Source organism: Schistocerca nitens, chromosome 8 (assembly GCF_023898315.1).
Source record: "Schistocerca nitens isolate TAMUIC-IGC-003100 chromosome 8, iqSchNite1.1, whole genome shotgun sequence".
Lineage (NCBI taxonomy): Eukaryota > Metazoa > Arthropoda > Insecta > Orthoptera > Acrididae > Schistocerca > Schistocerca nitens.
In genome coordinates, this window is record NC_064621.1 from 303,918,754 (window position 1) to 303,935,831 (window position 17,078).

The window sequence follows — 17,078 nt, forward strand, 5'->3', positions numbered from 1 at the left end:
AACTTCGGCGCTGTCATTCGCGAGCTCGGACTGTCAGATACTTGGGACGTCATCTATGCTGGTAGACCGGGTTTCACACACTTCACGGAACATTCGTCCAGCGCAATTGACTGCCTAGCAGCGTTTACTGATGATACTGCTCAGCGGAGGATCACGTATTACTGTCTACCGACCATTAACCTTGTTGAAATGTGATATGAAAATCATCACACGTCTACTGGCAGCTTGAATTCGGTGTAAGATGTCTATGTCTTATCACTGGATTAGGCATCGATGGGTGAGATGCATAATATCCGCGCCGCACTATGCCACTACAAAGACCTGATTTTCCATCGCTAAGGTGCATCGTGCACCGGGAGCTCTGGCTGCAATCGACTTTAGTCAAGCATTTGATAGTGTGAATCATACGCACCTAAACGCTGTTCTTTGGAATCTGCATTACAGGGGCGCCTTCGCCGAGGTGGTGCTCCAACTACTACGTGGTGCAACATCGAAAGCGCTTATCAGCGGTAGAGTGTCGAACACCTTGCAGATTCGCCGCTCTGTTAGACAGGGATGCTCCTTATCGACGATACTCTACGCTTTAGCATTAGAATCTTTGTTGTGCGGTCTGCGACACCGCCTCGTTGGATTGTCGCTTGGTGGCATAGTCACTATGGGTCTGTCGTCTCGGGCGAAGATTAATCTTAAGTCGTTTGAACATTATTAAAGACCTTAACAGTTACATTCGTGGAAGACCACATGCTGAAATGGTTGTTATGGGATTTAGTTATTTATTTTTAATTATTAGTTCCTCTATCTTACGAGAACGAAGACTTGCAACGGTACAACGTTAGTTACAAGGACTGACAGCTAGTCCCCTTAATAAATGGGAAAATACACGAAGATACACAATATTGAATACAACATCTTCAGACTCTGGGAACATTACCGAGTATAAGGGTTTTACATTGCCGGAGAAATTTTAAAGTTAAACGTCCAAGTGAGTGTTGTACAGGGTAAGGGCAGATACCAACAGATTCGCCGGATGACCCTCCACGAAGGAAGTCGCTTAAACAAAACCACTCCAACCGAATTTTGTCCATTGTACAGCGGTCTGTGGCACTTGCTTAAAGTAGGATTAACAGAAGAGAGGAGGAATATTGAATGAAGGTCTACGCTATTTGCCATGGCTTTGCTTAAACTGTTCGAGTGTGTCACAAAAATACCGAACAATGACCAATGCGAGATGGTGTAGAATCGATATGGAGCACCTCAGAAAAGGTTCTTTTAAACTTCAAAATGTAGCCATTTGAAGATCATAAAAAACATATTCCATCCTTCCATAAGCATCTCGCATAATGTCAATTATGGTCAAACGGGTTCTAGTGATAGATGAAATATGAAGAGAAGGGAGGAAATAATAGTTAACCTTCGCAACTATTGTATGTTGAGCCTAAATTTAGAAGTAAACTTGCTTCATCTAATACGTCATTTAAACTCGTTATTTTAGCTGAGAAAAGTCATGTCACATGCGGAACCAAAACATTGGTATGTATTCCTCTTTGCTGTAGAGAACATATTTTATTTCCTTACTGCCTCCATTACACAGCGGAATGAATAATTAGAGTAATACCTGTCGTTTCCTAACATGACCTTGTTTATTTTTTATGGATACGGTAAATGCCTACTCCTGTCTATACTCCATTTCAATATTTTTCCGAATTCTAAGAATCTTGTTAGGATTTAATTCGTCACAACAGTGTTCTACGTTGAAAGTCCATACTGAATTACATTCTCAAGGTAAATAACATTTCTTACAACTGATATTCGTAAAATTTAGAATTATGTACATTCGACTCTTCCAAAGAGTCAGGAAAATCAATTTCAGGAAAATGCTGGAGAAAAGATGCAAGTGAACAAGATGATAACGAAGAGAAGGGTGAAAATACATTCAGAAGTTTTCACAGTAAAAAGCAATCTTTATAAGACAAAATGTATCTGTGTTTAAGGTACCATTCAACAGATACACCAATTACCAACTGGTTTTTGCAGAATTTTACTGTTACATTCCTTGTTTCTACACAATATGTCAGTAGACTTGTAATTGAACATTATTGAATGCGAGCGCCTGGAAATGTATTCACGTGCACTAAAGAAGAAGAAGATGATGATAATTCGTCTCCACGATCTTTTAACTGATGGCTGTTTCTTTATACAGGAGTAAGGTTGATTATTCACGGATATTACAGGAACGACTATTCGAAAAGAAAAAGTCTAGTAAATATGGGCTCCAAAATGCATATCTCGAGAGATATCAGCACTTCTTCATCTTCACTACTTTGAAACACATCTCTTCTACCGAACAAGTGCTCGTAGATCTTAAGGGGTCCATTTTAGAGCCCATGTTTACTAGGCTTTTTTTTTGCTTTAAATTATCGTTCCTGTCATATTCTGTATAATTGGTCATTTCTCCTGGGGCGCACGGTAATAGACGGGGCTGCGAAATATTGTTTTAAAACTCGGTCAGCGGTATGTGTATAGTATTATTTCAACAGCTAATGCCCATATACTGCTTGTACAGTAATGAAAGAAATAAAACTCTGAATAATGATTCTTCAAGTTGATTTGGAATAAAGCGAGTAAAGCCTGACCGTCTGATAACGAGCTACTAATGCAGAGAGAAACAAGACGATCTGCAAATAAAACTTACGCAATATTCATTTCTCGTAATTGGCTTGTTTCGGTAATTGGCTAAATTATTGCATGACTAAACTCAACAGTATCAGGACAGCAATAAATAATTAAATTTAAAAGTAATCAATAACGGTCTGCTTGTAATTAAAGGGGGTTTGTTGTTGGAACCCCGGCCTATATTTTACACGTAAGTCACTTTTGTGATATGCAGAGCAGTTCTTGGCTACGCAAGTAGCCCATCGACCTTAAAAACATCGTTGAACACTAGCGTAGAACATTGTGCCTAATTACAGAGATAATTGAAAATCTTTTGCTGTGATATCTCTCGTATATTACTCGTACATTCGTTTATGAATAGCCTTGAAACAGTTAACAGTACTTTTTCATGAAACCGATGAAAAGTATAGTAATAATATATAGTAATATTAATACTGTGCAGCTCATAGACTTGATCGAGCGTTAGGATGCGACCTTTTTTGCCAAGGCCTCTACCTGTTTATTCAAACAGCCCGTCAGTTGTCTTCGAGAGGATACCCTTCCGATCTTTACATCATAGAAAAACCTGAGACGTCCCCAGGAATCGAATACGTCACCTACTGATCAACTGTGCCAATCACGAAATACAAGTTGTTTCAGGAAGAATACTAAATATTTTAGGAGGTGGTAGTAAAGGCCCCCGTTTCACAATCTCTTTTTTCTTTTGGGGCACACCGAAGTACGTTTCAAACTTTCGCAACATTCCTACGTATGATTTTTTTTCCTAGATACAAAAATCCAAAGTCACTAAGTACATACAATATTTTTTTATGATGGAACGACTGTGAGGTAGATATTTCACAGGTTTATTACTGCAGAAACGTTTGGCGATAAATTTTTTATGTTCTAGATGTTTTATCTGCAGAAGATTTCAAGAAATTACAAATCGCGCGACGTACCTTGTATATATTCTGGCATATGACAGGAACGAGAAATGGCATGAAACTGCAGTTGGGAAACGCTTAGGCTAATTCCAACGAAGAATTCCATGTAACATGTGTCTAGTTTTTATGGTTACATATATACAGCTGTTATTACGTACTACAAAGAAATATTCAAAGAAGGCGTTAAGCAGAGACAAATGATTAAGTTCAAAGTTGATTTTAATAAATTTCACCTCCGACTTCTATATGCTTTCGAATTTTCTTGAAACACCACTTGTGACTTTTCTGAGGTCATCTTGGCGTTCATTTATGAGAGCAACACTATTCATAAGCCGAACGCTCAAACTGTCTCTTCTACTTACTTTTTCTTTGTATACGAGGTGTGGCTAGAAAAAAAACCGGACTAGTACTGGTGAAACAATAAAACGAATGCAATAAGGCTGAAAGTCGCGTGGCCTGTCACGTGACTCTCGCTCCGCCTACTGCTCGAGTTTCATCTGCCTCCTGCACTCAGTCTGCCCGTGGCGTCTGTTTTAAGTAGTTGACGTTTTGTCTGTGCGTCGGAAAATGTTGAGTGTACAGAAAGAACAGCGTTTTAACATCAAATTTTGTTTCAAACTAGGAAAATCTGCAAGTGAAACGTTTGTAATGTTACAACAAGTGTACGGCGATGATTGTTTATCGCGAACACAAGTATTTGAGTGGTTTAAACGATTTAAAGATGGCCGCGAAGACACCAGTGATGACACTCGCACTGGCAGACCATTGTCAGCAAAAACTGATGCAAACATTGAAAAAATCGGTAAACTTGTTCGACACTTTCCTTGCAACTCCTGTTAACTCAGACACTGCTCTGATTGTTAAACGGCGATCTTGTCGAACAAGTTTACCGATTTTTTCAATGTTTGCATCAGTTTTTGCTGACAATGGTCTGCCAGTGCGAGTGTCATCACTGGTGTCTTCGCGGCCATCTTTAAATCGTTTAAACCACTCAAACACTTGTGTTCGCGATAAACAATCATCGCCGTACACTTGTTGTAACATTACAAACGTTTCACTTGCAGATTTTCCTAGTTTGAAACAAAATTTGATGTTAACACGCTGTTCTTTCTGTACACTTAACATTTTCCGACGCACAGACAAAACGTCAACTACTTAAAACAGACGCCACGGGCAGACTGAGTGCAGGAGGCAGATGAAACTCGAGCAGTAGGCGGAGCAAGAGTCACGTGACAGGCCACGCGACTTTCAGCCTTATTGCATTCGTTTTATTGTTTCACCAGTACTAGTCCGGTTATTTCTAGCCACACCTCGTATTTCGCCTATCAGCCATCCCAACAGGAAAATCACTAAAGTGGAAAGCTTTGGAGACCTTCGTCGTCAAGAAATTGGAAATTTTTTTCTGCCGGGGAATGTTAAGTCACATGACGACTAGAATGTGCAGAGGCCCCATCGTGCTGAAAGTACATATCCATCCTTGTAGCCAAAAGTACCTCTTGTTATAACGCTGGGAGCTCGTTTACAGGAAAGTCTAAGTCTACATAATGAGGCTCTGTAATGCTGTAACACAAAAATCCCAGTCCATCATACATCACACCGACACATGGAGAAATTATGTGTGCTTGTTGAGAGACTATGTTCTACCAACTTAATGGTGTCTTCTTCTTCTACAATCTATTGTTTTATAAGATGAGATGAAATACACGGTGACTCAGTTGTCCCTACCTCTGGGTTTCACGTAACCTATAATGCCTTCAAATACCATGCGCTAGATTTTCATATTCTCTCGCTCGTTACATTCGAACTATTAGTCCGACAGAAAAGACGAACAGGATCTTTTCGTAGGAAATTTAATGTAGTTAAATTTTCAATATATTTTCGCTATAGGCCGTAATTTCGAATTATTCAAGAAAAATGTACATATGTGACCTTCAAATGGGTTTTTCTTGAATAGCTTGAAAACTTTGGCTTCCAGCGAAAACTAAATTTCATACAAAAGTTACTGTTCATAATTACTTTAGAACTAAAGTCTGCACGTAACATACGAGAGAATACTAAGTATTTGGTATTTGGAAGCACTACGGTTTGTGTAAAACCCAGCGATAGGGGCAGCCGAATCACTTTTAATGGCTCTTGGACACAGGACCAACCTCACACTAATTAACCAACTACCTCCGTCCAAAAATCAGTACCCACGGACCGCTATGTCATTCTAAGCTGATAGGCATCACTGTATACGGTTATAGAGGAGCATGTGGTCAGCACACCACACTCCCAGTCACCGTTTGTTTTCGTGGCCGGAGCCGCTACTTCTCTGTCAAGTAGCTCCTCAACTGACATGACAAGGGCTGAGTGCACCGATAGCCAAGCCCAACAGTGCTTAACTTCGGTGATCTGACGGGAAGCGGTGTTAACACTACGGCAGGCCCGTTGGCACCAGACAGTTTAGCGATAACGCGAGTAAACCCTCTCGATACCGTTACTCGGTAATTAGGAAATCGTCTATGCTATTGTCTACAACCAGCAGTGGCGTTTCCGTATACAGATACCAAAAAGGCATATTCAGCATTTGTAACTACGTGCGCATAGTTAAACGACACAGCTGAACTGGCCAACAAATCACAATCACTTTCACAAATGTAAAAATTCAGTTATGTGAACTCAAGCACAACACGAGAAATGGAACTTATTTCTATAATGAGCCTTATCTCTGTAACCAATAAAAATTTGGCGCACATTATACGATTGTTTTATTTGAATTACTCAATAGTGCCACCATCTAAAAACACGTACTATTCGAATCCAAATACTATGTTTCATGTATATTTACAGAAAGCTTCGCCAGCTTATGTGTGTAGTACTCGTATACACAGGGGAATTAGAAACAGTCTGAAAAGCTTGTAAGGATGTTTCGACACCTTGCGGCCTTTCCAAGTTAATTAGCATTGAAGTTAGCCAATCAGTTCGCTGGTCTCGCAAATTCAAGCAGCTCGCCGTATACTCGTACAATTAGTGTCAGTCGTTGATGATAGCGCACGAGAGTGTTCAGGCTTTGGCTCGAATTCGGTCCTTACTACCGTCCCATGTCCAAGTTTTGTATCGCTCTATTGCTCAGTTTGGCGACACCGTCTCTGGAAGGTCGCTTAAATTTGCGTGCACTACAGCCTGACTTCAACGGCTAACTGCAGTGCTTATTAACTCGGAAACAGCAGAACGTACCGAATTTATGGCAACAATCACACATATAAAAAAATGTTTTGCGTCACCCCGGTTCCCAGAACTCCTGAAGATGGACGTTCACATTGGATATTGTATTACAGACACTGTCCCTTTGAGTGTTCAGAGATGTTATTTTCATCATGGCAGCGACAACAGCAACGGTTACGAAATTGTCTCGAATGAAAAGTGTACATTGTTTTCCTTACATTACTAGTTTTCTTGTTTCATTTCTTTAGAACCTTGTAGCTCCAAGAAAAAATATCAACGTTAAGGACTAGAAAAAGTGGTTTGTTTGCATACTTCAAAAATCAAAATGCGTGTGCACTGGTGTGAATGTTATTGCATAATGACAATGAACTTCCATCTCTATCCTCGGCTCATTCAGTAGGTAAGAAGGAAACATGAACGCATGGTCCTGCTGCTAGGGGAATCATCAAATGAAAAGGCCATTGCCGATCATGTGCGGTGATTTAGAAGTGGTTGCACTTTGTACAGGATAACGAAGTGGTTTCATAGCATACTTTTGTTTTCTGTGTTTGTGGGACAGCAAAGAGATCATAAACCACTTGTGTGTCAGAAAATTGCATGTGTCATATTGCAGGAAAGGATAATATTAAGAACAAACTATTTTAATGCCAAATAAAGTGATATTGCCTCCGTTCCGTATTAAGTTATGTGTAATAGAGATTTTTGCAAAGGCTCTTTCACTCATTTGAAAGATGTTTTCCTCAAATTAAACAAGGCAAAGTTGAAATAACGTCTGTTTATTGGACACTTCACAAATTCATTGATTTATGAGACCTTTATGCTAAACTCGCTATTGTCGACTTACAAATTTTTTCTTCTTTCAAGGGCACATTTCATGGCTTGTTAAGTAATAGAAGAAAATATATTTGTGTTTCTATAGTGACTGAAATATTGAACAAGTACAAAAATGTGGAATACAGAATGTAACTAGAATTTTTTTCGTTCGCTTCTTTATTTTTATTTATTTCATTTTTTTCACAAAGTGTAGGAGTTGATAGCATGAACAGGCTGAAAGCTTACATCAATACATCCTTCACATGGAACCCTTCAGTGATGAGCAATTATTGTTGAGAGACTGAATAGATATCTAACAAAAGAAAAATATCCTCATCCAATTTCTCTAAATAAACTGACATTAAACTCTGTAATACATTAACATTTGGATTTATTTTTAGTGGTTTTGTCGTATATTTGACTTACTGTATAATAAGAATATTGTTATGTCATTTTATGTAATTATTTGAGCATTCTGCGTTTTATGTGTATAATACTTAAGTTTTAAGAACTTTCACAATATGAAACTTCCTGGCAGAGTGAGAATCTCATTCTGGAGACTTTCACAATAGATTGGGAATAAAATCGATTCGATTTTATTAACTTTTCTTTCTGAGAAATATATCGTCATATAGAAAATCTGGTTGTACCTTTCAATTAAGCAACCCAGAATTTGTTGCAACTTTAAATTCAGCACCCCAAAGTTAGTTGAATACACCCACTTAGAAACAAGATGCAGAGAAAAGTTTGATTTTGTTGACCAGTGATACTGAGCGCAGCACCTGGCGTAACAGATGATTGATATACATGGCTTTCTTCAGCGCTACGCACTCCTTTTGCTGACTGTTTCATAGGTACGCAGAGCCTTGTTAAAAGTGGCTGACATCATACCGGCAACACAGTCCCCGTCAATACCATATGTCAATCAATAAGTTTTTTTATTCGTTTTATGGCTCTGATCTGATTAGGGCTGTTCATAAAACGTCGCTATACTGACTTTTTTCTAAAAATTGTCGAAGAATATCTGCGACTTTTTTTCACCGATGTATCGATTCATGATATCGATAGATATTTTTATTTTGTATTATGTTTTTTCGTAATTTTCGGTAAATATTTGAAATTGTTCTTTTGAAACTGTACTAGAACATAATTTTAATTTCACTGTGTGACGGAGTCTTACTATTTTTTGGAGGTTTCATCACGCTCAGTCTTTCTCTTGTCTGTGTGAAGCAAGTACAGATGGCACCAAGAAGTCCGATTGCCCTGTGTGCGTGTGTGTGTGTGTGTGTGTGGGGGGGGGGGGGGGGGAGGGTTAAATGATGGAATAACGAGATATCAGATGTGAAGAAATAGCACACCAGTTGCGTTAAAAAAAAAAAAAAAAACAATTTTTAACGCAACTAGTGTGCTATTTCCTCACATCGGCATTCTTCAACAGCAGTTTAGAAACTGCCGAACAAAAATGTGAATGATATGACCGGCCTTTGCGGTGGGCGGAGACGTGTGAGTAAAATGCTGGCGTAATCGGCGCTCGGCGCTACGAACAGTACCTGCAACACTTAACTTCGGTACTCAATTTTGACATTGCGACTTCTAGTTCTCAGTCGTTTCAGAACGGAAAAAACAGGGAGTCGACATAATTGTTCTGGACAAATCCGTTATGTGATGAAAACGAACGGCGGACTCATCGGACACATTTTATTGCGTCACTAAGGATACATGCAGTTGCCATTGTTATCGAAATGGTTATCGCCAAGCATGAACGTGCATCGTTTTGCTATCAATTCTTGCTTCAGGGAGGATAAGTTGGTTGCTAGCTTGCTGGTGTACAGAATATCTAATAATAAATCAATACTTAAATTTGCAGCTCTAAAACTGGCAGCATATTGCAATGTGCAGCCGATACTTTTGGCTGGTAGTCGATACTTTTTCCGGCGATATACCGACGTATTGATAATTTTTTTCGATGTTTAGAATGCTGACAATGACATCATTTTAAGTATCGATGTATTGATTCTCGATATTTAAAAAATCAACAGTCCTACATCCGAACGGAGAGCCTTTGGTGAAGGTTTCACAAGAGACTATGTCGAATGAGTGACAGTTATGAAGACGACTGAGCCAACAACGAGGCATATGTCTTTCGGGCGTGATAGCTGTCAGGCAACACGTAGAACTGAGTGTGGAGGAAGTTCTGTCACTTGCGATGCATACCCCAATCAGCCCAACTGAACTAACGTTCTGTCGTTCACACACGGCAAATATCAACCGAAAGAAACTCTCTTAATAAACTCACTGGACTAAGCATCAGTGAATTCCTTAAAAGAGCACACTAGTCGCTTCGCAGCGCTGCACATTGTGTAGAACTGGTACTATGTATCATGTGAGTCTCTAACGGGGACGTAAGTCATGGCACGTGATCTGCTTTTGTACCAGCAGTCAGCTGTAGGGAATCTGCCCAGGAAGATGGAGCGACGTGGACAAGTAATAGACTGGCAGATAAGAGCTATACTGTTAGGACGTGCCCATGATCACGCGTGCCGCGTAACACGGGTCGAGGATGGTGGTCATAAAAAGATCGCAAGTGAAAGGGACCAGAGTCGATAGCTGAGCTACACCAATAACATTCGATTCCAAGCCCGGTAGGAAATGCTGCTGTCATTTTGTGCAGGTCTACTTCAATCAATTCCCAAACGAATATTGTGATGGCAACAGCATGCAATGGACAGAAGAAGTCGGTGAACTTGCAAAAGACCATTGTGCACACTGGCCGTCTTCCATGGACCAAACAACGCAGAAACTGGGCAGTACGTGACTGGGATGCTTGTAGTATGAGACGAGTTGCAATGTCTCCTCTTTCCAAATGACACAATGCGTCGTACGCACATGCCGTCCATAGAGGCGTTTTAACACGCAAATGTCCTGAGTGTGTAGTTCAGAACAGACGTGGTTCAGGGATATACTTTTTTCATACCGTCACTTTGTCCCACTAATATTGGTAACTGTGGACGAGAAACAGGAGGTCTGTTTCAACGTTAGCGGTGAACAAGACGTGCATTTTGTTCCAAAGCTTCATGATTAATACCTGGTGTTTATAATTAAAGAGCAACGACTCACGGAGGTCCATTGCGGCTCTATTTAGCGTACGGTAAGAAACCTCATAGATATGTTAATGAGGAACGATTTACGGCGAAAAAAAAATATAGCTCCATATTTGGCCAACGGTTGCAAATCTGGCGCTGTACACTGTCGGTATGACGGTATAACATCCACGCTGAGAACGGTTAATAATAAAATCAGCCGGTCGTGGTGGGCGAGCGGTTCTAGGCGCTACAGTCTGGAACCGCGCGACCGCTACGGTCGCAGGTTCGAATCCTGCCTCGGACATGGATGTGTGTGATGTCCTTAGGTTAGTTAGGTTTAAGTAGTTCTAAGTTCTAGGGGACTGATGACCTCAGAAGTTAAGTCCCATAGTGCTCAGAGCCATTTGAACCATTTTAAATAAAATCGACGTAATGCTTTCCTCATTTGTTTGATTTTCCCTGCCTGCGTCCTGTTCCTAATGTAGTACATGTGCAAACATTTGTATACGTGTTTCTTGCATTCATTCACAACTTCAGCCCTTGCAAACCGAGCGAGGTGGCGCACTGGTTAGCACACTGGGTTCGCATTTGGGAGGACGACGGTTCAAACCCGCGTCCAACCATCCTGATTTAAGTTTTCCGTGATTTCCCTAAATCGCTTCAGGCAAGTGCCGGATGGTTCTTATAAAGGGCACGGCCGATTTCCTTCCCCCTCCTTCCCTTCCCCGAGCTTGTGCTCCGTCACTAATGAGCTCGTTGTCGACGGGACGTTAAACACTAATCTCCTCCTCCTCCTCCAGGTTTGCAGCTAGAGGCCAAAATCTGAACTAATTTTTTTCCCAGGGTAAATCGGTACCGCGTTAACGCTTCAGCATATGCACCAAATTTCGCTGCCATACTATAACTGCAGCCCGCACTGGACCTCTCTGAGTAGCTGCACTTTAATAATAACCAACCGGTACATATAAGGTGGACGCTTTCGACTTGGCAGTCGTTTTCACAGCACTGTACGCATAGGTTCCCGCTTTGACTAACATCGAGGTTTTCTATCACACCCTGACTGGCCAGCTAAATCACCCAATCGTAATTCCACAGAGTATGTCAGTGGCTGTTTGGAACAGCTGATCAAAAATAGCAGTCAACATTCCCGCAATATGGAAGCTCTGCGAGATCTAGTCATGAAAGAGTGGCTTCCGCTGGATATATCACCCTGGAGAAACGTGTAGACTTTCTTCCTCGCCGAACTATACCCATAATCAAGGCTGTTAACGTGATGTCTCCTGGGGGTGACTTTTCTTCCGTGAGCATGTACTGAAAAAATATTGTTTTATACCATAAACGAAGCAAGGCTAAATTCATCTCTCAAGATAATTTATTAGTTAACACACCGAACAATACATTAAATAATTTCGTAATACCGAAATTATTCTCCGTTGCGACGTACAAGCTCTAAAAGCTTGTAATCTCGCTTGAAGGCGCCTACGAGCTTCCTCTGTAATGGTGCAAAAGTGTGGCGCCCTGCTCTGGCTCGGCGACGGTTCAGACACCGAGGTGTCGACACATGCGAAAAAAAGGCTGGCGCTCAGAAGTTCATGTAAACTGTAATGTGGGTTAATGATGTCTCGCCGGCATCACATTCCATCTCAGTTCTGTCCAGTGCCACATGGACGAGTCATACGACGGGAAGATCGCCGCTCCCTCTCTAACCCACATTTTACCCCTGTTTTAACGCATCAGTGACGCCTAGGGGTGAAATCACGAGATATTCTTATGTGTGACCGAGGGAAACATTTCAGACACACCACCGCCCTGAATGGACACAAAAAAGTCTCACGGATGGCAAAAAAGGGGATTATGAAAATCACCGCTTCCCCTGAGGCGTTGACTCACACACATTTTGCAGTCGAAAACATAGTGCAATAACCAAGAGGACGCCTTTCTTGATAATCTTTGACACTGCCCCCCGGCCAGTTTAACCTCTAAGGACATCGTAGTCTAGCAACCTACTGAACGTGGTCACACCCATTTGGAGTGCAGTGCGACCCTAATTTTTCTCTGGTGTATAGTGTGGAGCCATATGGTACAGACAAAAACCATTCTACGAATTTTGAAAGCTGTCCGAACCAGCAGAGAGCGTTTATGTGTTTTTAGTCCTGCTGCTTTTCGCCCTCCTGTGGCATGATTATGGAGGTGAGTGATATTGACAAACGTGTGAATAAAATGACAAGGACCTCTCTAACACCCCGCCCCCCGTCTTGTGATACTGTCAGTACCACCTATCCACATTTATTGATCACTTTAAAAATTTACCTACACAGTGAAAACCCGTAAGTGAATCTTGGTTGCCTACTAGTAGGCATGTCAGAACTGGGAGGTGTTACGTCGTTGCCTACCTGCAGGCATCTAGGACTCACATCACGTGTTTACTTTGTACGGGTACATTTTTAAAGTGCCCAACAAACTTATGCAGCTGGCACTAGGGGTGTTACTGAACAGGGGGCAAGAAGAGGGCCCTTTTCCGTTTTATTTACATATATGTCAATGTTACACCCCTCCATGATCACGCCAAAGGAGGGTTCAAGACAGGAAGGCTAAAAAAACATAAGCACCGTTTGCTGCTTTGGATAGCTTTCAAACTACATCGAATTTTTTGAATGGTCCCATGTGGTTCCACATTGTACACCAGAGCAAAAACTATGATCGCAGTGCACTTGAAAGGGGTGCGATCACATTCAAGAGTATTGCTAGCCATGATGTCTTCAGAGAATGGGTGAAACGTCAGCAGCGTCAAAAAATGTCCAGAACGTCAGCCTGTTAGTCATCACACTTTGAACTGTCGTTTCTGACCCCAAAATGCGTGGGAATCAACACCCTATAGGAAGGGGTAGTTTCATGGACACCATTTATGCCTCCCCCTGAGGCCTTATAGAGTCGATTGTGAGCGGCGGTGTGTCTGAAATGTTTACCTCGGCCACACATAAGATAATCGTGTGATTTCAATGCTAAGTGTCGTGATTATGACTTCCATCGCCCAGGCGTCAAGAGTGGGGGTGAGATGAAACAGGGGCTGCGATGACCTTTCGCCGTGTGACACGTAAACAGTGCGGTTGGACAGAATTGCGATGAAGTTTGGTGCCAGTGTCACATCGTTAACATACCTTACACGACACATGAACTTCCAAGCTGTGCCGTTTTGCTTCTCACGTGTCGACACCTTGCTGTTGGAAGAGTCGCCAAACCCGAGGGTGACGTCGCAGGACACTACGCTTTTGCATCGTTACAGAGGAAGCCTGTAGGCACTTTTCGGCCCAATTTTAACTTTTGCGTTGCAATGGGAGACAATTACAGGGTTTCTAAAAAGTGATCTTTTAATTCTGTTGCACACTGTATTTGGTTTTTGTGCATAAAAATTAAAAATCTGTTTTTCTTCAGGCTTATGATTCCCTACAGTAACCCTGCTTATTTTGAATTTTAAAGCAGGACTCGATTAAAAATCTTTAACCTATTTTCTTTCAGTTAGACCGTACATTCTTCATAAAATAATTATCATTTCATTATCGCCATAGTTATTGTTATGGTTGTTAATTTAGTTCACAGTCCATTATAATTTAAATATTAGCATCAAAAGTGCTCCCTGCACGTTTTACGTTTTGTGACTCTGAGTCACATACAGCAAGAAGTCACATACCGCTGTGTATGAAATATAACTAAACTTAAAAATTACTTCTTACTTTGAACGGGACGCATTATCACCTACCGTTCAAGAATAAATGCTAGATAAATTTATTGTGCTCAATGTTGAATTCAGTGACTACATACACGGTAGCCCACCCGCTTGGCCGTGCGGTCTAACGCAAGGCTTTCCGGGCGGGAAGGAGCGCCTGGTCCCCTGCACGAATCCGCCCGGCGGATTTGTGTCGAGGTCCGGTGAACCGGCCAGTCTGTGGATGGTTTTTAGGCGGGTTTCCATCTGCCTCGGCGAATGCGGGCTGGTTCCCCTTATTCCGCCTCAGTTACACTATGTCGGCGATTATTGCGCAAACAAGTTCTCCACGTACGCGTACACCAACATTACTCTACCACGCAAACACAGGGGTTACACTCGTCTGCTGTGAGACGATCCCTGGAGGGTCCACCGGGGGCCGAACCGCACAGTAACCCTTGGTTCGGTGTGGGGCGGCGTAGGGGTGAAGTGGACTGCGGTAGTCGTCATGGGGTTGTGGACCACTGCGGCTGCGGTGGGGACGGAGCCTCTCCGTCGTTTCTAGGTCCCCGGTTAACATACAATACAATACAATACATACAAGGCAAGAACATTCAGGAAAAATATGTACTGTTAAAGACTGGCTTTCTTTCCGCACTATTGATGTGGCAAAAGCTGTGCAAGCAGCACTGACCTGCCGATGACGTCGCCCAGGATGTAGCAGTCCTCGAGTCGCTTCCCGGCCTGCTCTGGCAGCCATGGCTGTTGAGCCGCCACGTCCAGTTGTAGGGGCTTTGTCTCCGACATCTGCAGGCAGAAAGAGATTCTTCAATGCCGAGCAAAGTTAGAAAAATATCAGCTTCAGTGTAAATTTCTCAAAACATATTCTCCACCACCAGCATATCAGCTAGCGTGCAGGGACTTAAATTAAAGAGAAGCAAGGAACGAAAGAATGAGGCCTAAGTAACTAAAAATATTAGCTGGATTTACCGTTGGTGCTGGTACAACCGAATAATATTAAATAGAAAACACTACCTAATGCACAAAATTATACTCATTCCTTCATGAACCGGTATTTGGCTTCTTAGACCGTCTTCAGGCGACAAATAGATGTCGAAAATGCACCTGAAATGGCGTGCGAGTTATGGAGGAGATACAAGAGACAAAAAATGACATGCAGAATGTTTAGACAGAAAAACATTACATTTTTTTGACACACATTGGTATTTGCGTAACTAAAATTGGCAGTTGCTGTGGATTGGCAGGAGAGCCAACCCTTATAGAGGAAGCCGAAAGGCACGCGCTTAAGCTCACGCAGGCTGGCGTGAGGTCTGGAACAGGACAAGGAAATTAGAACTTAGAAAAACGGACGCAGATGGTGGAATACTAAACTTCAATCCATTAATGTTGAACGTAGCTCTTGTCTGTACATTCTTTACAATATCAATAGCAACTGATAATGGTGCCTTGCTAGGTCGTAGCAAATGACGTAGCTGAAGGCTATGCTAACTACCGTCTCGGCAAATGAGAACGTATTTTGTCAGTGAACCATCGCCAGCAAAGTCGGTTGTACAACTGGGGCGAGTGCTAGGAAGTCTCTCTAGACCTGCCGTGTGGCGGTGCTCGGTCTGCAATCACTTATAGTGGCGACACGCGGGTCCGACGTATACTAACGGACCGCGGCCGATTTAAAGCCTACCACCTAGCAAGTGTGGTGTCTGGCGGTGAAACCACAGCAGTTGCGAGTGGGACTCGCACACTGAGGGTCCCATACAAATTTAATTATGTATATATAAATATATTGGTCCAACGAATTTCAAGACAGTATAAAAATCTCCACAGTAGTTCCTCAGACTAGCCCGGATATACAAAAACAAGCAAACAGGTGACTTCAGTTTATATATTACGTAGAGAGGGTACCCGTGGTGTAGGGGTAGCGTCTTTGATTCATAATCAAAACGTCTTCGGTCCCGGGTTCGATCCCCGCCACTGCCTAAATTTTGATAAATAATCAGCATTGGCGGCCGAAACTTCCGGCATAAGAAGTCAGCCTCATTCTGCCAACGGCCATGTCAAAGAGGGCGGAGGAGCGGCACTCTGTTGTCCTAGGGATGGGAAATTGCCCCTAAAGGCGGAAGAATCAGCAATGATCAACGACATGAGGATTCAGAAGGCAATGGAAACCACTGCATTAAAGACACGTAACGTGTATCCACAGGACATGTGGCCTGTAATTGAAGAAGTATCATGATGATCTCTCCATTGGCAAAAGATTCCGGAATAGTCCCCCATTCGGATCTCCGGGAGGGGACTGCCAAGGGGGAGGTTACCATGAGAAAAAGATTGAATAATCAACGAAAGGATAACGTTCTACGTGTCGGGGCGTGGAATGTCAGAAGCTTGAACGTGGTAGGGAAACTAGAAAATCTGAAAAGGGAAATGCAAAGGCTCAATCTAGATATAGTAGGGGTCAGTGAAGTGAAGTGGAAGGAAGACAAGGATTTCTGGTCAGATGAGTATCGGGTAATATCAACAGCAGCAGAAAATGGTATAACAGGTGTAGGATTCGTTATGAATAGGAAGGTAGGGCAGAGGGTGTGTTACTGTGAACAGTTCAGTGACCGGGTTGTTCTAATCAGAATCGTCAGCAGACCAACACCGACAACGATAGTTCAG

The 17,078-nt window shown here is 42.2% G+C and overlaps 1 protein-coding gene across 1 annotated transcript in view; it reads right to left on the bottom strand.

Annotated features, from left to right (window-relative positions):
- LOC126198736 (calcium/calmodulin-dependent protein kinase type IV-like) overlaps positions 1 to 17,078 on the bottom strand; it is a 610,244-nt gene that overhangs the window by 427,136 nt on the left and 166,030 nt on the right. Inside the window, exon 2 of the mRNA XM_049935272.1 lies at positions 15,097 to 15,209. Coding sequence (XP_049791229.1) covers positions 15,097 to 15,209 — 113 coding nt within the window. The remainder of the gene's footprint in view (positions 1 to 15,096; positions 15,210 to 17,078) is intronic.